General features: G+C 62.2%; 2 protein-coding genes across 2 annotated transcripts in view; one reads left to right on the top strand and one right to left on the bottom strand.

Moving 5' to 3' along the window:
• The window catches only part of PIEZO1 (piezo type mechanosensitive ion channel component 1 (Er blood group)), a 29,800-nt gene extending 17,090 nt beyond the window's left edge, over window positions 1-12,710 (bottom strand). Inside the window, exons 1-14 of the mRNA XM_079316305.1 lie at window positions 12,506-12,710; window positions 7,301-7,396; window positions 6,329-6,451; window positions 6,085-6,127; window positions 5,846-5,996; window positions 4,980-5,118; window positions 4,275-4,488; window positions 3,952-4,117; window positions 3,713-3,805; window positions 3,527-3,633; window positions 2,474-2,630; window positions 1,464-1,724; window positions 503-614; window positions 222-400 (exon numbers count right to left, since the gene is read on the bottom strand). Of these exons, the coding sequence (XP_079172431.1) occupies window positions 222-400; window positions 503-614; window positions 1,464-1,724; window positions 2,474-2,630; window positions 3,527-3,633; window positions 3,713-3,805; window positions 3,952-4,117; window positions 4,275-4,488; window positions 4,980-5,118; window positions 5,846-5,996; window positions 6,085-6,127; window positions 6,329-6,451; window positions 7,301-7,396; window positions 12,506-12,569 (1,905 nt within the window). The 5' untranslated portion in view covers window positions 12,570-12,710. The remainder of the gene's footprint in view (window positions 1-221; window positions 401-502; window positions 615-1,463; window positions 1,725-2,473; window positions 2,631-3,526; window positions 3,634-3,712; window positions 3,806-3,951; window positions 4,118-4,274; window positions 4,489-4,979; window positions 5,119-5,845; window positions 5,997-6,084; window positions 6,128-6,328; window positions 6,452-7,300; window positions 7,397-12,505) is intronic.
• Window positions 12,711-14,670: 1,960 nt separating this feature from the next.
• Window positions 14,671-19,242, top strand: CDT1 (chromatin licensing and DNA replication factor 1). The gene is made up of 10 exons (XM_079315980.1): window positions 14,671-15,139; window positions 15,496-15,651; window positions 15,735-15,943; window positions 16,133-16,327; window positions 16,447-16,592; window positions 16,834-16,937; window positions 17,123-17,311; window positions 17,750-17,884; window positions 17,970-18,171; window positions 18,556-19,242. Exons 1-10 carry the CDS (start codon window positions 14,801-14,803, stop codon window positions 18,717-18,719), a joined length of 1,839 nt encoding a protein of 612 aa, XP_079172106.1. The 5' UTR covers window positions 14,671-14,800; the 3' UTR covers window positions 18,720-19,242.
• Window positions 19,243-19,604: the final 362 nt, after the last annotated feature.

The following is a 19,604-nucleotide window of genomic DNA, read 5'->3' as shown; positions in this document are numbered from 1 at the left end:
GCACTGACATCAGCCCTGCCAGGACATTTGGGGACAGCTTCTGCTTTAACTTGGGACTTTAAACTAACTTAGCATGGACTTTGTGACGGTGCCTCGGAGACTGATGTGCTTCTGCAATAAGTAACTTTTTTAGCAACTTTTCAGAGAATTACCTGGTGAAGTTTAGTGCCTAGAAGAGTGGAGGCATTAACCTCAGACCCAGGAGCCTGCAGTTTGCCTACCTGGAAGAGGATGAGGCAGAGCAGGAAGAGCAGCATGTAGAAAATCTTGAAGACCACGAGGCGGCCGGTGAAGGTCACCACGATGAACTTGGCAGCACACAGCAGGATCCAGAACTTGGCAAAGAAATTGTGCAGCATCTCCCCCAGGCTCTGCAGCACATCCCGCATCCTCCTGGTGTCTGTGGGGCACGAGGGGCTGCAGGAGCCGGGCTGGGGGCAATGGGGGGGTCCCCCCACAGCTGTGGGGTGCTGGGTGGGGGGCAGAGGTGACAGCAGCTCACCTGCATCCATGGCAGGCACCCCCACCAGCAGCGTGGCCGGGGATCTCCTCGTTAGCACCTTCTCCCTAACGAACTGCCGCAGCAGCATCCAGAAGGTGAGGGTGAGCAGCAGCTGTGGGGACAGGGGACAGTGCTGATGGAAACCCTGCAAACTGAGAATTGCAGACTTTCTGCACTGACCCCCCACAAAACGCTGCTGTGGGCCTGAGGAGCTGGAGAAGGCTTCCAAAATTAAATGACGGAATTAAGATTGTGAGTGTGTAGTTTGTAGTAGAGCGTGTAGTTTTCAAACGACACTGTATTATACTATGTGTGATATCACAGAATTTAAAGTATTAAAATGTAGTAATATATATATATAAAGTTCTAGAGTAGAAGCTTAATCCTTCTTCTTCACGAGTCTAAGTAATATTTTGTAATTAAAGAAAAAAACTGCATTGCAGGTAGCTAACCTATGTAATAAGTAGTTAGTTATTAGGTTGAGGGGGAAAGAGGGGGAAAGAGGGGGAAAGAGGGGGAAAGAGGGGGAAAGAGGGGGAAAGAGGGGGAAAGAGGGGGAAAGAGGGGGAAAGAGGGGGAAAGAGGGGGAAAGAGGGGGAAAGAGGGGGAAAGAGGGGGAAAGAGGGGGAAAGAGGGGGAAAGAGGGGGAAAGAGGGGGAAAGAGGGGGAAAGAGGGGGAAAGTTTAAAAAAAGTAAAGTAAAAAAGGTAAAAAAATGTTATTAGTAATAAGTAAAAAAAAATAATGCAAGTAGCTTTACTTAATTAGTTAACCCTTAAAAAAAAATCTCAATTTTTAACTTATTAATTTAAAATACCGTAAAACAGCCTGCAACAACATAATACAAATACAAATTACTAAACATCCGAATCCAAAAAAAAAAAAAAAAAAAAAAAAATCAAGCTTTTAATGCCGAGTGTGACAAAACAAAAACGAATAACCCATAGCAGCGTGGGGCTGACCTTGGCCCCCAGGGTCAGGCAGGGGTAGTCGGGGTGCACCAGCCCCAGGGGCCGCAGGCTGAGGAAGCTGACACGGGTGGGCAGCTCGGGGTCCAGCTCCATGGCCCAGACGTACTGCAGCACGCACAGGGTGACACCGTAGAGAGCCAGGAAGGGCGAGCAGAGCATGGCAAAGTGCCGGCGGCTGCGCACCGTCCACACCAGGCACGCCCACACCAGCAGCACGAAGGTCAGCCAGCTGTGGTAGAAGATGCTCCACACCTGGGGGAATGAGGGGTGGATGTAAAATGGCTGTGTGTCCCTCTCAGGGTGTGTGTTCTCATTGTGGGAGTGTGCTTCACAAAGTCTGTGTTCCCACCAATGTCTGTGTTCCCATCATGGCAGTGTCCTTCCCAAAGTCTGTGTTCCCTTCATTTGTGTCCCCTCCATGTCTGTGTCCCTCCCAAATTCTGTGTTCCCTCCAACATCTGTGTCCTCTCAATGCCTGTGTCCCCTCAATGCCTTTGTCCCCCCAATGCCTGTGTGCCCTCCATGTCTGTCCCCACCATGTGTCCCCCCAATGCCTGTGTCCCCTGCCAATGCCTGTCCCCACCATGAGGCCCCTCAATGTCTTTGTCTCTCCCAATGCCTGTGTCCCCCCAATGCCTGTGTCCCCCCAATGCCTGTGTCCCTCCAATGCCTGTGTCCCCCCCAATGCCTGTGTCCCCTCCATGTCAGTGTCCCCTCCATGTCAGTGTCCTCACCACATCTGTGTCCCTCCCCCAGGGTTGTACCCCCAACAGGTTCTGTGTCCCCCAATATCTGTGTCCCCCCCAGTCTCTGTCCCCTCCATGTCTGTGTCCCTCCCAATGTCTGTGTCCTTCCCAAAGTCTGTATCCCTCAATGTCTGTGTCCCCCTCATGCCTGCATCCCCTACCAATGCCTGTGTCCTCACCATGTCAGTGTCTCCCAGTGTCTGTGTCCCCCCCATTTGTGTCCCCCCCCAGTGTCAGTGTCCCCCAGCCCCTCACCATCATGGCAATGAGGGCAGACACGTAGCTCTGCTTCATGAGGGCACGGCCCAGGGTGTGCAGGGGCAGCCAGGCTGCAGGGCGCCTGCGGCGGGGCACGGGCAGCGCCAGCCGGCCCCGGGCTGCAGGCAGAGCGTGGGGACAGGGTGAGACACCCCTGCATCAGGGTTTGGGGACAGGGTGAGACACCCCTGCATCAGGGTTTGGGGAGAGGGTGAGACACCCCAGGATCAGGGTTTGGGGACAGGGTGAGACACCCCTGGATCAGGGTTTGGGGACAGGGTGAGACACCCCTGGATCAGGGTTTGGGGAGAGAGAGGGGGTGAGACACCCCTGGATCAGGGTTTGGGGTGAGGGAAGGTGAGACACCCCTGGATCAGGGTTTGGGGACAGGGTGAGACACCCCAGGATCAGGGTTTGGGGAGAGAGAGGGGGTGAGACACCCCTGGATCAGGGTTTGGGGACAGGGTGAGACACCCCAGGATCAGGGTTTGGGGAGAGGAGGGGTGAGATACCCCTGGATCAGGGTTTGGGGAGAGGGAGGGTGAGACTCCCCTGGATCAGGGTTTGGGGAGAGGGACGGTAAGATATCCCCTCCAGGCTGCAGCAGGTTTTGGGGAGCTGGGGAAGGGGAGCAGGGGCACCCCGAGGCTGCAGCAGGGTTTGGGAGGTGGGGAAGGGGAGCAGGGGCACCCCGAGGCTGCAGCAGGGTTTGGGAGGTGGGGAAGGGGAGCAGGGGCACCCCGAGGCTGCAGCAGGGTTTGGGAGGTGGGGAAGGGGAGCAGGGGCACCCCCAGGCTGCAGCAGGGTTTTGGAGGGGCTGAGGAAGGGGAGCAGGGGGTACCCCAGGCTGCAGCAGGGTTTGGGAGGGGCTGGGGAAGGGGAGCAGGGGGTACCCCAGGCTGCAGCAGGGTTTTGGAGGGGCTGGGGAAGGGGAGCAGGGGGCACCCCAGGCTGCAGCAGGGTTTGGGAGGTGGGGAAGGGGAGCAGGGGCACCCCCAGGCTGCAGCAGGGTTTGGGAGGTGGGGAAGGGGAGCAGGGGGCACTCCAGGCTGCAGCAGGGTTTGGGAGGGGTTGGGCTCAGGCTTACACGGGTTCAGGATGTGCACGGTGCTGTTGTCGCTGCTGCTCGGCCTCCCAGCGTTGGGGGACAGCATGGGCTGAGGGAAGAGAGGGCTCAGATCCCACCCTGACACCCCCCTCCCACACCCACTCCCTGCACAGCCCCCCCAAACCCACCTTGGAGTCCTCAGCTGCCTGCTGAGTGTCCCTGGACCAGCTCTCCATCTCCACCAGGTCCCTGGGGCACGGCTGTGCCGGTGTCACTGCTCTCTGCGAGGGACAGCAGCCAGCTCAGGGCACCCACTGCCACCCCTGGGGAGCAGGACTGTGCCCCAGCCCCCTGCACCACACCTGCACACCTCCCAGGGCTGGGGCAGTGGCAGCCAGCACACCTTGTCACCATTGTCACCCCTCACCTTGGCATCCTGCCAGCGCAGCTTCACCACCGTGGTCACGGCGTAGTAGAGCAGCAGCAGCACACCAGGGTTGGCATAGACAGGCCAAGGGAAGCTGGTGTTGAGCTCCAGGGTGTTGGGCTGGGAGCAGTTGTAGTACAGGATGATGTTATTGAAGCCAAACACCCTGTGGGGACAGAGGAGGTGGCATTAACCCCCCACCAGCCAGCACCAGCAGCTGGGGTCCCAGCCCTGTGCTGGCACCACAGGGATGCTCTGGCTGCCCTCCCCGACAGGACAGGTCACCCACAGCCCAGGGCACAGCTGGCACCCCACAGACTCACCGTGCCCACACAGTGGGGGGTGGGAAGAGCCCCTGGACGAAGGGGGTCTGGTAGACATAGAGGCACAGCAGGTGGCAGGCACTGTAGATGCCCACGAGCACACAGAGGACTTTGAAGGCCCGGTGGCCACCAGGTAGGTGACAGGACCACCAGGTGCACAGCCCCACGAAGAGCAGGAAGTAGACACAGGAGGAGGCAGAGGGCAGCATGATCCCTGGGGAGCAGCACCCCGTGAGAGGTCAGTGCACAGCCCACAGCCCCTGGACATCCCAGTGCAGCCAGCATTCCTCCTCAGAGCAAGCATCCCTTCCCCTGCACTGCACCTTGGACCAAGCACCTCCTTCCCCTTGGACTCTAAATCTGTGCCCAGACCACCTGCTTGGAATGAGCATCCTCCCTCCTCAGACTGAGCATCCCCTCCCTCCCCAGTCCGAGCATCTCTTCCTCCATACATCAAGCACTTGACCCTTGGAGTGAGATTTCTCCCTTGGATTGAACATTGTCCCCCTCAGACCAAGCATTAAGCCAAGACCTTCTCCTCAGACTGTTTTCCAAGCATCCCTCCCTCCATGCACTGAGCTTTTCCCCTTGCATGGAAAATCCTCCCCCCATGTACCAAACACTCTTTCCCTTAGACTGAGCACCACAACCACCCTGGATGGAGCATCCCCACTTTGCACCAAGCATCCTCCCCCCCGTGCCCACCTGCCAAGCCCAGCAGCAGGATGGCCAGGGCCTTGCCAGCCTCCCAGAGCAGCCAGTGAGCTTTGTCCTTCAGCCTGTTCTTCAGGCGCCGCTCCCTGCCGGCCGCGCGCCGCTGCCGCCCCGAGTCCTTCCCTTCCCTCTGCCAATGCAGCCTGCTGTGAGCTCCTGCAGCTGCTGAGGCCCTGCCTCAGTTTCCCTGCTCAGGGGAGGGCAGGGCTGGCTGCCCAGGTGGGCACAGTGCCCGGCACCTGGCCGTGTTTATCTCGTCAGGGCTGTTAGTCTTGGCTCAGGGATCCCTGTTCCCAGCACTGAGCTTTTTTCCAGGCTGCCTCCCCAGCCCTGGGCTCACAGCAAAGGCATCCAGGCTGGCCAGTGCTCTGGTTACAGCCCAGCACGGCAGCCTGGGTGGGTGGGGAGTCCCCAGAGCAGGGCTGGGGTGTCACTGGGGTGTGTCTGCCACAAGCACAGTGACCCCGTGACCTGCTGGCACTGCCAGGTGGGGCTGGCATGGCACAGCATGGCACAGCACGGCACAGCATGGCACAGCACCCAGAGGGCTCGAGCTGGAGGCCAGCACCCCATAACTGCCCACCCCAAACTGTCCCAGCTGGTTGTCACGATCCCTGTGGCAATGCCAGAGCAAACACAGGCACTCCTCCATGGCTGAGTCACCCTCAGCTGTGACAATGACCAAGCCCTCCAAGCTGGCCAAAACTGCCCCAAACTGCATCCCTGACCACTGGGGGTGTCCCCATGCCAAGCCCCAGGCTGTGCCCAGGAAAGGGACAGGGACACCCCATGTGCTGTCCCCATGGTGGGATGCCCCCATGGTGGGATGCCCCCATGGCACTGGGGGTGGCTCTCACCCACTCAGAGGACTCCAGGGACTCGAGATCCCGTCTGGAGGTGTCAGGGTTGAGGCGGCTACACAGGCACAGGGACAGGGATGAGACCAGCAGGATGCCAACATCGGGTGCCACCAGCCTCACCGAGTTGGGAATGTCGCTCCAATCCAGCCTGGGGGGGGAGAGCAGGGCAGGGGGGGCTCAGGGGTGACCCCCCAGCCACTGCCAGTCCCCAGCCCCACACATCAGGCTGCCCTTACCTGGTGACCCCAATGTGCCGAGCAAGGACCTCCCAGGTGCTGCCTGTGGGAAGGAGGGGGCACTGAGTGGGGCAGAGAACACTCCCACCCAGTACAGTGGGCACCCAGCAGACACCCTGGCATGGCACAGGATGTCCCCAGAGCTGGCACATGGCTGGGACCCTCAGCAGCAGCAGGATGGGTGCCACATGTCACCAGGTTGAGGGTGCAGGGCTGTGGGTGGGCACAGACACCCCCTACTCACAGCTGGGCCCCAGCAGCTGGTCCAGGACAGGCAGGGTGTACAGACATATCTGGAAAACCAGGTGGGCGAGGAGGAAGATGATGCTGGTCCCCAGCAGAGCTTTGAGGATGCGGGTGGTGTGACCTGAGAGACACAGGCAAAGCTGTCACCCACCTCCCAGGGACACCAACAACCCCAGCAGGGACCCTGCACCCTCAGGAAGGGCTGGGAAGGGTGCACTGTGCAGGGTCAGCATCCCACCAGGGCTCTGTTCACCCTGCACAGCCCAAGGACACCCCAAGAGCCAAACCCTGCAGCACCCAGCTGGCACCTCCTGGACCACACTGGGGTGAGCCAGCATCCCCATCCCTGCTGGAACACCCCATAGGAGGCTCTCCCACCCTAAACCCATCAGCCCTTCCACCAGCTGCAGCTGTACCCCATCCCTGTGCCCCAGGCCCTGTGCCCGTGCTCCTGGCCAGGGGGAGGGCTGGGCAGCGAGCCCACCACAGCTGTGAGCCAGCCCCGGGCCAGCAGCTTCCCCTCCACTTGTTTTTTCCTGTAAATCCCCACCAAGGCTCTGGGCAGTGCTGGGATGCAGGGCTGTGCAGCCCATGAAATATTCAGAGGGGAAAGCTTTTAGCTGTGGCCGTGCCAGGTGCTGGGGGTGGGGTCCAGGCTGGGCACAGGGGGTGATTTTGGGCACCTGCCCCGGTGTGGGTGACCCCCTGCAGCCACCACACCCCTGGGCAGGGTGGAGGGGCTGCTCGTGGTGTGCCCACACAGCCCAGCTCTGAGGTTTTGGGTTAATAAGGCTGCAAAGTGGAGCAGGAGGGCTATTCATAGCCCTGCTGGGCTATAATTAACAGAGAGAGGCTCCACACGGAGCCACACTGCCCAGGCAGCTGAAACCACAGCAAGGTGCCTGCAGGAGGGGGGTGGCAGCTGCCCTGCTGCCCACCCCAGCTGGCCCAGCCCAGGTGAGCCCCTTACCTGTGGTGAAGCGCCGGGAGGGCCCCGGGAACCAGGGCAGGAGCAGCAGGAAGAGCAGGTAGACCAGGGAGAGGACATTGTAGCGGAAAAGGCAGGCTGGGGACAGAGGGACAGCGTTAGGGACAGGGGCGTGGCACAGGGAGGGCTCGCAGCTGCAACCCCCTCACCACGGGCATCCCCAAAGAGAGGCACCCCGAAATGCCAGGTGGTAGGAAAAGGGGGTCCAGCCCCAAAAAAAGTGCTGTCAGAAAGAGGGACACAGGCAGGACCTCAGGCTGTGCCACCCCTGGTGACCCACGTGGGTGACAAGGAGATGAGGGGACACCAAGACATCATTCCCACAAAACCTGAGCAGTGCAGGGACCCCCATGGCCAGGCTGGGACCCCTGCAGGGCTGGCACAGCACCTGTCCCAGCACAGCCCTGCTCTGGGTGTGCCAGCAGCTCAGCACCTTCCCCCTCACTTATTTTTAGATCTAAATTACAGCTTGTTTGGAGGCACAAAACTACCACAAAACTGAGCCAGCACCCTGCTGTGACTGATGGGGACAGGGATGGGGACATGGGGACAGGAATAGGGATGGGGACAGGGATGGAATGGGGGGACAGGGATGGGGAGACAGGGAAGGGAATGGGGGGACAGGAAAGGGGATGGAGACAGGGATGGGAATGGGGGCACAGGGATGGGGACAGGGACATGGCCAGGCACCTGCCACCCCGGCTGGGGCCACAGTGTTCCTGTTACGTTCCTGTCACCACGCTGGCAGTGACAGACAGCAGCAGATGCATCAGGAGCTGTGCCTCTGGGACACCCCCAGCATCAATGCCTGGCTGGAGATGGGCAGTGAGTCTGTCACTGTGCCCTGCTCAATGGGGGATCCCTCTGGGAGGGGACAGCCACAGGGAACTGGTGCTGGGGCTGCTCCCCTTGGCACCCCAAGGGGAAAGGGGGTGACACAGGGGGGGCTCAGGGGGACCCGGCCGGGTGCCAGGGACGTGCTCAGCCCGGCACAGCCCTTCCTGTGTTTACGAGGTTTCAATGGGACAACACATCCTGGGGAGAGGGGACAGCACAGCCAAGGGGGGGGACACGGCACAACCCCCGGGGACAGCGGGGCACCACGGGGGTGGCAGCAGGGAGAGCCCAGGAACGCCCCCAGGCTGGGGCTAAACCCAGCTGCAGCCCCACAGAGGGGTCCCCAGGTGTCCCCAAAGCTGCAGAGCCCCCAACAAGGGTGGGGGACACCGGGACCGCCACCAGCAGCCACCTCGCCACGGTGACCCCGGGACGCGTCACCTCCCGCAGCCGCTGCCGAGGGCTCCTGGCTGTTTCGGCAAACCATGATCTCATGGAGCAAAAATTCCAGCCGAGAGGAGCCTTCCCGGCACGGGGGCGAGACGCTGCTGCGGCTTCCGTGGGAGCCAAGCAGAGCCCCCGGGCATCGCCCTGCCACCGGCCCCCCCGCCCAGCCCAGCGCCCACCCTGGGGTGACCCGGCCCCACCGTGAGCCCCCCGCCCTGCCACGGCCACCTCCTGGCTGCTGGTGGCATCGGGGCACACGGTGCCATCGCTGGGAGTCACAATGAGCACAGGGATTGCTGGGCAGGGGGGGACCCTCATGCTGTGACCCCAATATTTGGTGCCACCAGCACCCCCGGGACCCTCTGGCTGGCAGCTCACCCTGCACCCCTCCACCAGGGAATCTCCCACACGTCCATGCAGGATGGAAAAGCAGGGAAAGAAGGGGTGACAGCCCAGTTTTGGGGACCCAGCGGGGCGTGGCTGTGTGGGTGCTGCACACATCCTGCACCCCGCACGGAACCGGTTCCCCACGGTGCTGACAGCAGGGAAAGGGCAGCACAGGGAGAAAAACCAGTTTGGCGTGTGGGGAGAGCAAACCCGCCCTCCGAGCAGCCACTGGGTGGGTGCAGCACCCACAGCGCCCACGACACCCCGGGGTGTCCCTCTCTCAGCACCCACCTTGTCCCCTAAATCCCCGAATCCAGGATTGACACCCCAATTCCTGCTTGCCCAGCCCCGGGATCAGCCCCCAGGCTGCCGGGAGCTCATCACCACCACGGCCAGCACGTGAAATATTAATGACATTAATGAGCCAGGAGGATAAATTGCAGCACTGGGGAGATGGGTGGGATGTGCTGGGGTTCCTCCATGCCAGCTTTAATTGAATTGTCCCGTGGGAGGAGATTGGGGTCACTGGGCACCGCTGGCAAAGTGGGGGCAGCCAGGAGGATTTCCTGGGGCACCGGGCTGGAAAGAGCAGCTGTGGGAGAGGGCTGGGGTCTGGTACAGCCCCCTCCCCACACCCAGCCAGCTTCCAGGATGGCTCATTCCCACCTGCAAGGGCAAAGTGGGCTGCAGGACCCCCAGAGCAGCCCTGCACCATGGCTCTGCATCCACACCGTGCTTGGCACCGCTGCAGCCGCTGCTCCGCAGGGACCTGCGGCCGCTCAGGATTAATTAGCAGAGCTCTTTAATTCCCTGCCCTGCTCACACGGGCCCGTTACCTGCTGCTGGAGGCAGGCAGCTCTGCCAAGCTGCCTCCCAGCTCGCCAGCCCCAGCTGGGGTCCCCTGACAGGGTCCCCAAGGTGTCACTTTGCTCCCAGGACTCTGCACCCACTGGCTAAAAACCACAGGCAGGGTGAGGAGCCCAGAGGCCTCATCCCAAAATCCCATCAGAGTGGCTCTCCCTATTCCAAAATCCCATCAGAGTGGCTCTCTCTGTCCCAAAATTGGCCCCAAAGCAATGAGCCCTCAGGCAAGCAGAGCTGGCCACCGGCACGTTCCCAGCCCCTCTTTCTCTTTCCAGGAAAGAACAGCCCCACCGGTTCACCCACCATATCCTGTTTTTGTGGAAAGTTCATGGTAATCCTGCCAGTCCCGACCCTGCTCTGGGAGTGCTGCAGGAGATGCCCCAGGAGGGCTCTGGGCCGGGTGCCAGGCTGAGAAACCCCAGCACCAGCCAAGAGCTGGTGCCACGGGACAGGGAATGCAGCAGCTCAGGGGACAAGTGCCAGGGGACACCCCCTTGCTTCCCTGGCACACGCCAGGATGGCACAGCCCGTGCCACAGGCTCAGTGCTGGGACACATGAGGACGCACATCCCCAGATCCACAGACATTCCCAGTGGGGCTGTGACCATATAGAAGTGCCCAAATCCTGCTGCCCTCACCCCTGGGGTGCCCCCCACCTCACTGGGGTTGTGGGGGCTCAGTCCTGGGCACCCTGCAATCCTCTCATCCCATCCCCTCCCCCTGAGCCCGGGAGGAAGCAGCAGTTATTGCTCTTGGAGACAGCGGTGGCTTTGCTTTTTTTTATTTTTTTTTAATATAGTTTTTTTTCCCTCCTCTATTTTATTTCCCTCAGTTTTATAAAAAGCACCTGACCGCAGCAGGCAGCTGCTGCAGCCCACGCTGGCACCCAGCTGGGCTCCAGCCCTGCAGCACCCGGGACCCCCAGGCACCCCCAGCAGGGCAGGGGGGACTGTGAACCCACATCAGGGGCTTTGGGGGGCACCTCAGAGCCACCACAGAGCCACTGGGGGTCCCCAATGGGAGCGGGATGTGCTGTGCCCCCCACAGCAGCAGGAAGGACAAAGTGGGCACAGGGCTGGGACCCCCGCAGTGGGTCAGAGCTGTGCCAGCCGTGGGAAGACAGAGCGGGCTACCCCAAGCCAGGCTGTGGGGCCACGAGTGCAGCGCCTGCAGTGGCCCCGGGCTGGCCGGGAGCCGCGAGCAAACATCCTCCGGACGCTTGGGGAGAGCCAAACTGCCCGGGAAGGAAAGGAAGGGCTGCAGGCGGGGTAAATCCTCCCAGCCAGGTGCAGCGGGACACACAGCCACAACCCCACCCGTGCCTCAGTTTCCCCCGGGTGCTGCTGCTGACCCCCGGGCGCTGCTGAGTCACCCGCAGCAGGACGGAGTCCCCGCCCAAGCGGGGCCCCAAATTTTAAACCGAGCCACCAACAGGGGGGACAGCAAAGCCACCAGCGTGGGGGGCAGCGGGGAGTGGAGCAGGGTGAAGAGGCAAGGCAGGCTGGCAGGATTTGGGGCCAAAGCAGCAGGTTTGGGGCAGCAGGGCCCCGCGGGAGGCTGGCCCCAGGGCCACGTGTGGCCCCGGGCACCCATGGGATGCAGCCGGCAGCTCCCGGGGAGCGCAGCCCCGGTGCCAGCCCCGCTCTGGGCTGGGCTGTAATTACAATTCACCTCCTCACATCCTGCGCGATGCTCTGAGTCACTCACTGTCCCAGCAAACCCAAGGAAAAGCAGCTTTTTCAAGAGTCACCCACTTCCTCCGCCAGCGAGGCTCTGCCTGGAGGCAGCACCCCGAAAACCCAGCTCTGCTCCCCAAAAACACAGCTGGGAATGGGGCTGCTGGGCTGGACGCGCCTCCCTCGGCCGGGCGCAGGTCCCTCTCTCTCTCTCTCCAGGTGACATTATCCCAAAAGTCATTCTAGGGCTACCCCAAAAGCCATGCCAGAGTTTCCCGGGGCTCTGCACCCCCAGCACGGGTGGTGTGAGCCCAAACAGCCCCAGCCCGTGCCCGGCACAAGGAGCCCCTTGAACAATCCTGTTTATAAAGAGGTTTTTCCTTTGCGTCTACGCAAACGCAGCCCCGAAGAGGCTCCGGAGCCGTCGGGCTTCAAAGAGCCGATTCTTGTCCTGCGCGTCCCGGGACACGGGGATTTTCCAGGCCGGTGGCCAGCCCGGTTGCCTCGGTGGGTGGCACATCTGCCATCAAAGGCCGACAGTGCTGCGAGCGGGCTGGTGGCAGCTTGGGGACCGCAGAGCCGCCGGGGCTGCGGTGGGCACTGCTTTCAGCCGGGTGTGGGGACAGGAGGGGTGCCAGCCGCCCCCCGGGCATCGCCCACCCTGAGCGACCTCAGCAGAGCCAGAACTGGCTCACCCGCACCCCCAACATGTGGGGGACACAGGGGGACGCGCACACACCCTCCTGTCCCGGCGGGATTTAGGGCGATCGCTGCAAGGGGAACCGCACCGCGGATCCCAGCCCCGGTTCCCGGTCCGGGATTCCCGGCGCTTCCCGCGCCCCTCGCTCCACGTGCCGGGGGAGCCACCGGCGACCGCGACAGCCCCGGGGTGCCCCGAGCCACCCTCTCCGCGGGCAGGGGACACACCCGGGTCACCTTTAGGGGGATCCCCGCCGCACCCGCGCCCCGCACTCACCGGCGAGCAGGGCGAGCGGCAGCAGCAGCCAGTAGAGCCCCGCGCAGAGTCCCCGCCGGTTCATCCCGGGGCGGCGGGGGAGGCCCGGCCCGAGCCGTTTCCGAGCCGTTCCGCCCCGCCGGGGCTGGGCTGGGCGGGCTGGGCTGGCCCCGGTACCGGTGCCGCTGGCCGGTCCCGCGGCGCTCCGAGGCGCTGCCCCCGCCCCGCGCCCGCCGCTTTATAAAGCGGCACCGCCCGCCCCCATCCCCAGCGGGGCCGGCGCGGCCCCAGCGCCTCCCGCCGGCACCGCGCCCGCCGCTCCCCGCACTGACACGAGTTATCCGGGCTCAGCACGGCCTCCCCCGGTTCCGCTTTGTGGGGTCCGGCGAAAAAAAAATCCATTAAAAAAAAAACAACAACAAAAAATAAAAGTAAAACTAGAGAGGAGAGGAAAAAGGAAAGGAAAGGAGAGGAAGGGAAAGGAAAGGAAAGGAAAGGAAAGGAAAGGAAAGGAAAGGAAAGGAAAGGAAAGGAAAGGAAAGGAAAGGAAAGGAAAGGAAAGGAAAGGAAAGGAAAGGAAAGGAAAGGAAAGGAAAGGAAAGGAAAGGAAAGGAAAGGAATTAAGCAGATGTGCTTCATGTTTATTTCGTCCGAAAATTGACTAGAGAAGTCGGAACTAGTTTTTGCAGAATGTTTGTTGTTGATATCAGGGCTGACAGCTGGAGCGGGGCGTGGGGAGCTGGGGAGTGCTGGGTGCTGTGTCCCTGGCACTGGGGAATTGGGGAATTACCCCCTGTTCCTGGAGCTGGGTCCATGATCCCTTGGAGCTGGATCCCACGTTCCCAGAGCTCGGTGCTCACTGCAGAGCCAGGTGCAGCCCCACACCCCCACGGAATTGGGAGCCCAGGTGTGCGGAGCTGGGGTCACATCTGGAGCTGGGCTGTGCTCAGTCCCGAATCCCAACCCAAATCCCGGTGGGAGGGCAGCAGGCACAGCTGGTGGCACAGCTGGTGGCACAGCAGCACAGCTGGTGCAGCTGGTGGCACCTGGCAGAGCTGGTAACCACCACCTCTAACAGGAACCACTGGCCTGTGAAATTCTCCACATTCCTTGGCTTCCCTGCGCTTGTTTTCCCAACACGGTTCATAAACTGGCATGCAGCTGGCACACTGCCACACTGCTCCCCACTCTCTTCTGGGCTCCCTCCAGAATTCCAGGCCCTTTTCTCGCCACCCCAAATGTGCCAAGCCCCTGCCATCCAGGCACCCCTGCCCACACCATAACCCCCAAGCCAGGATGGGCCTGATGGCTCCCAAATGTCTGAATCCATGGGTTTGGCAGGCACAGCCCCTGGTGAGAGCATCCTTATCACAGGGAGTCAGCTGCACCCTCCCTCATCACCGGGATCCAGAGGGATCTGCTCCTGTAAATTAAACACTCGTCATCACAAAGACGTGAAGTTCAGCATTAACACCATATCCACCAGTTGTGGGTATGAGAATTACCTCTGCCAACACCCTGCTGCACCCCCCGGCCAGCAGGGATCCAGGAAAGGGTGGTGCAGACACCCGCAGCAGCCTCTCACTCCCGTCCCAGCCCCCAGCACCCGCAGCCAGGCAGGAATGGAGGCTGTGGAAGCAAATGGGCACCGGGAATGGCACCCCAGAGCCCTGCCCTGCCCGGCTGAATCCGGCCCTGCTGCACTTTGCCGGCCTCGCTCAGGTTTTACGAGGGATGGGGGAGACCCGTGAGGCTCTGGAAAGCGCTGAGTGCTTGGCCTGCAGTGATGGGCAAAGGCTTCTCCCAGCTCCAACAGCCCAGGGCCACGGCGTGGGGCAGGGGGTGCTGCAGGGCTCCCCCAGCCCCTCATTCCCATGGCTGCACCCTGGAGGGTCTCTGTGCCACCACTCCCTGGGAAGGGCAAAGAGGGGGTGACCACCAGCACCATTCCAGGTGGAAATTCCCCGCTTTTTGCCTCACTAGCACCAGCTGGAGCGGGCAAACTCCATTCCTGTCCGTGGCGCATCAGTCTGTCCCTGACCCAGCAATGCTGGAGCTGTCCTTGTCCCCCCAGACCCCCACGTGCAACAGCGCTCCGAGGACGCGGCCCCTTTAAGAGCCCAGTGGCGCCAAACCACTGTCTCACGTGACTTGTCCCCGCCCCCAAGCGGGCGGGGCCTCGGCGCGCGGGCTCCCGCCAAGAGAAAGAAGCGCGCGGGACCGAGCCCACGTGTTCCCGGGACCGGGACCGGGATCAGAACCGGAACCAGGACCGAGATCAGAACCGGGATCGGGATCAGAACCGGCACCGCGGCCATGGCCCAGCTCCGCCTCACCGATTTCTTCGGCCAGACAAAAGCGCCCACCGGAGCCCCGGCCAAGCGCAGCGGCGGCCGCCGGCTCAAGGCCGCCCTCGCCGCTCCCCCGGTGCACCGGGAGGAGGAGGATGGTGCCCCCCGCCCGCTGCCCGGCTCCCCGCGCACCCCGGCCCGCGGGCGCTCCCCGGCCCTGCGGGGCCCGACGGGCAGGAAGCGGAGCCGCCGCGAGATGGAAGCGGAGTCGCCGATCGGGGTCCTGTTCGGGCAGCCGAACGGAAAATCAGCGCGGAAGAGGCTGGAGCTGCCCCGGGATGCGGAGCCGGGGTCTCCGGGAGCGGTGGGGAGATGATGGAGCCGGGGATCCTCGGGGATGGGGGAGGATCAGGGCCTGGGGCAGGGAATGGGTGCGTGTGGGACCATGAAACAACAGCCCCGCAAGTGTTCGAGCCCTTTTCCCAGTGCAGGACCCCCAGAACTTGTCCCCCCATGCCCCCCTTCTCCTGGTGTACAATTCCCCCCCACCACCCGGATTTATCTCTGCCCCAAGTGCACGATCCCCAAAACTCGCCCCTCTGCCCCTACTGCAGACCCCTCTATGGCTCCCCCCCAGTACAAGACTTTTGGGGGGCACAGGGGAAGGGGTCTGGGTGGGTGAATTCCCCGGCCATTTCCTAACTCTCCTCTCTCTTGCAGACCACCAGCTCCTCGCCTCTGGCCACTCCTCGACCCCCGACACCCCTCTCACAGGACCTGGCCGTGTCCCCTGCGGCCACCACCCCCGGCCACGGGCAGGACACGGGGACAGCGCCCGGTCCGGCCGCCCCGGGGCCAGCGCGGCGCCTGCAGCGGGTACGGGACGCTCCCGGCCCTGCCCCCGGTGCGGGTTTGGTGCCGAGTGTCCCGCTCTGATCCTGTGTCCCCTCCCTGCCCAGGAGGACGTGGCCGAGCTGCAGGGCCGCCTGCAGAGGATGAGGGCGCTGGGCCAGGTGCCCCCCGTGCCCAGCGGGAGCAGCAGTGACCTGCGGGGCCGCCTGCAGCGGGTGCGGCAGCTGGAGCTGCGCGTGCGGCAGAGGAGAGCGGGGACCGGGGACACCGGGGACACTGGGGACACCGGGACAGCAGCTCCTGAGGGAGAGAGCAGGTGAGGAGCAGCTGCAGGACGGGTTTGAGGGGGGTCAGGAGCTGCCACAGCCCTGGAGTGGTTCTGTGAGGGGCTCAGCACCGTCACCCACATCTCCAGGTGATGTGACCCCAATGCGACTCAGAGGTTTGGGATGGGGTGGGAGGTGGGCACCAGGACCCTGACCCCTGGTCCCATCCTTCCCTGCAGCAAGAAGCCCCCGGCCTACCAGCGGTTCCACACTCTAGCCCAGGACCTGCCCCCGGGGCTGACGCTGCCCTACAAGTTCAAGGTGCTGGCAGAGATGTTCCGCAGCGTGGACACCATCACCGGGATGCTCTTCAACCGCTCTGAGACCGTCACCTTCGCCAAGGTCAAGCAGGGCGTGCAGGACATGATGCGCAGGTGAGCTGGGGGCGGTGGGTTGCCCTGTTTGGGCTCCCAGTGGCCCCTTTTGGGCTCCCAGCCGAAGCTCTCGGGGCTGGTGACTCTGGGTGTCCCCAATCCCCGTGGTGCTGTCACAGGCAGTTCGAGGAGCGGCACCTGGGGCAGATCAAGGCCGTGTATCCCAGCTCGTACCGGCTGCGCCAGGAGAAGAACATCCCCACCTTCAGCAGCAGTGGGAAGAAGTCTGAGTATCAGCTCACGCTGGAGCCAGTGCTGGAGGAAGGTATGGACATTTCTGGGGTGTCCAAGAGCTGGGGCACGCTCAGTCCTGGCTGATCCTGAATCCACAGGGATGCTCTCTGCTCAGTCCATTCAATGGAGCGTGTTGGAGGTGGGGAACAGGTCTGGGACGAGGGAGAGTGCCCAGCAGGGACTCAGCTGCATGGCAGGGCTCTGGTCCTGTCCCTCCCGTGGTCTGTGTCCCTCTGGGGTGCCGTGGGTGACACTGGTGTCCCTCCTTGCAGAGGAGAAGGTGGATGGGCGCCCGCACCTGTCGGCATCGCGGCTGCTGGAGCGCCGGAGGGAATTCCACCGCAACCTGGTGAACATCGTCAGGGAGCACCACAAGGTGAGGGGCACCCAGCACCCCCAGCTCTGGGCTTGTCACTGGTGCCATCCAGGCTGAGGGACACGGAGTTTGCTCGTGGAGATGGGCTCTGAATTTGCTCCTGCTGTCACTGAGCTGTGCTGGGAGCGCAGGGCAGTGGCTGCCTCTCCACTCCTGGTGCCAGACATGGCTCTTCCCCTCTCCAGGCATTCCTGGCTGCCCTCAGCCCTCTCATGGTGGTGCCAGAGGAGGAGCTGACCCGGTGGCATCCCCGCTTCAACGTGGACGAGGTGCCAGACGTGAGCCCTGCAGAGCTGCCACGGCCACCGCAGGAGGACAGGCTGAGCACGGCCCAGGAGGTGCTGAGCACAGCCCGGGGCATGCTGAGCCCCAAGGTGAGGCAGGGCCAGGGGCTGCCTGTCTCTGGGAAGGTGTGAGTGGCTTCCCACTGCCAGAGAGCAGGGTTAGATGGGATATTGGGAAGGAATTCCTTCCTGCGAGGGTGGGGAGGCCCTGGCAGAGGATGCCCAGAGCAGTTGTGGCTGCCCTGCAGGTTGGATGGGGCTTGGAGCAGCTTGGGCTAGTGGAAGGTGTCCCTGCCATGGCAGGGGTGGGAATAAGAAGAGCTTTTAGGTCCCTTCACACCCGGATGATCCCACCCAGACCGTTCCATGATTCCATGAAGCACCCCAAGCTCCTCAGTGCAGGCAGGATGGATCAGGATCACTGTGCTGGGATCACTGCGCTGCCGGGGGCGGCAGAGGGGAAACTTCTCCCTCCTCCATCCCGAACTGTAACCCACCCCCTCCTCCCTCTTCCATCCACATGAGCAGATGGAAAAAGCTCTTGCCAACCTGGCCCTCCGAACGGCCGCAGCCGACGCGGGGGAACCGCCGCTCCCCAAAACCCCAACCCCTGCCAGCACCCCCGGCGCGCTCCGAGGGGTGTCCCAGGAGCTGCTGGAGCGCGTGAGTCACCCTGTCGCACCCCACCACGGGGCTGGGGGGCTCCCCGGGCTGGGCTGGGCTGGGCTGAGCTGTGCGTGTCCCCCAGGTGCGGGCCAGGGAGGCGGCGCGGCTGCGGGCGCTGCTGACGCGGGATGCGCGGCTGGAGCGGCGCACGGCGCGGCTGGCGCGGCTCCCGGCCATGGCGCGCGCCCTGCGCGGCCTCTTCGTGGCCGAGAGGAAACCCGCGCTCAGCATGGAGCTGCTCTGTGCCCGCCTGGCCGACAGCTGCCCCCAGCTGCTGGCACCCGGTAGGAACCCGGGGGGCATCCCAGTGGGAGGAGGATGTGGGGAGGGAGGGGAGATCTGAACCAGGATGGCACCCAGCAAGAATTCCAGGGGGGAATCCCTGCAGGAGGAGGGGTCTGTATAGGGAGGGAGGGGAGTTCTGACCTTGCAATTCCAAGGGGGAATCCCTGCAGGAAAGGGAGGATGTGGGGAGGGAGGTGAGATCTGAACCAGGATGGCACCCAGTAGGAATTCCAGGGGGGAATCCCTGCAGGAAAAGGAGGATGTGAGGAGGGAGGTGAGATCTGACCCAGGATGGCACCCAGTAAGAATTCCAGGGGGGAATCCCTGCAGGAAAAGGAGGATGTGGGGAGGGAGCTGAGCTCTGACCCTGCTCCTTGCTGCAGGTGAGATGGAGAAACACGTGCAGCTCTTGGCAGAGGTGCTGCCTGACTGGGTGGAAATTCACAGCCTCAGAACAGACACCTACGTCAAGCTGGACAAAGACAAGGACCTGGGCCTGGTCACTGAGAGGCTCAACAAGGCAGCCAAGGAGGCTGGAGCTCTCTAAACCCCCCAAGGGTTGAGGTTTTTTCTGTGCAATCTCCTGGAAATGTAGCAAATCCCGACAGCTCTGGGTTCTGGGGTGGGCTGGAGGGAGGCTCGTCCTCAGCATGGCTGGGGAAGGGCAAAATGCCTTAATTTAATTAATTCCTGTGGTGGGATCCATGAGGATTTTAAGTCTCCTAGTTCCTGAGCAATCCTGTGGGGTGATGATGGAACCTGAGGGATCTTTTCCTCTCCTTTCCCATGTTCTCCTGAAGGTTCAGTGGGGTCTCCTGGAGGTCCAATTTCAGAAGGTTCTTCCATTAACTGGGTCCTGATGGGGTTAAGGCAGAACAGGGCAGGCTGAGAGGGTGACAGACAGGAAGGAGTGGGAGAAAAAGTCACAATTTGATGTTTTTGGAGCTTCAGGCCTCGCTCTGTTTTTAAGGGAGGGGAAAATGCATCTTCCAGTCCTTGCTGGAAACAACTGCAGGGCTTGTCAAAACACATTTGTATTAAATGTTTTAAATATAGCTGACTTGTGTTAACCCAGTGCTCTTCCTCACTGCCTGTCTCTTGGCTCTCCATGGCAATTGGCTCTGGGAAGGGCTGGGTCCTCCTCCAGCTCCTGGAGAAGGACTCACTGGAAAAAGTGAGCCTGGCTTTGCAGGAAGCTGAATGCAGCTTTTGTAAATGGGGCTGGGGAGCAGCTCCTGCAGGGACAGGGGCTGACAGGAGCCCAGGATTTGCTTTTTTGGATTTTTTTTTTTTTTTTCCCAGGGGAAATCCCAGCCCACTCAGCTGAAGTGGTTTGGGAAGAGGGACAAAGAGGGTGAGGATGGCTGCAGAGTCTGGCAGCATCTGAGATCCCACAGCACTTCCTGAGAGAGCAAGAGCCCTTCTCCTCCTC

This window comes from Erithacus rubecula (genome assembly GCF_903797595.1).
Source record: "Erithacus rubecula genome assembly, chromosome: 12".
NCBI classification, from domain to species: domain Eukaryota; kingdom Metazoa; phylum Chordata; class Aves; order Passeriformes; family Muscicapidae; genus Erithacus; species Erithacus rubecula.
This window is presented reverse-complemented; position numbering and strand designations above follow the sequence as displayed.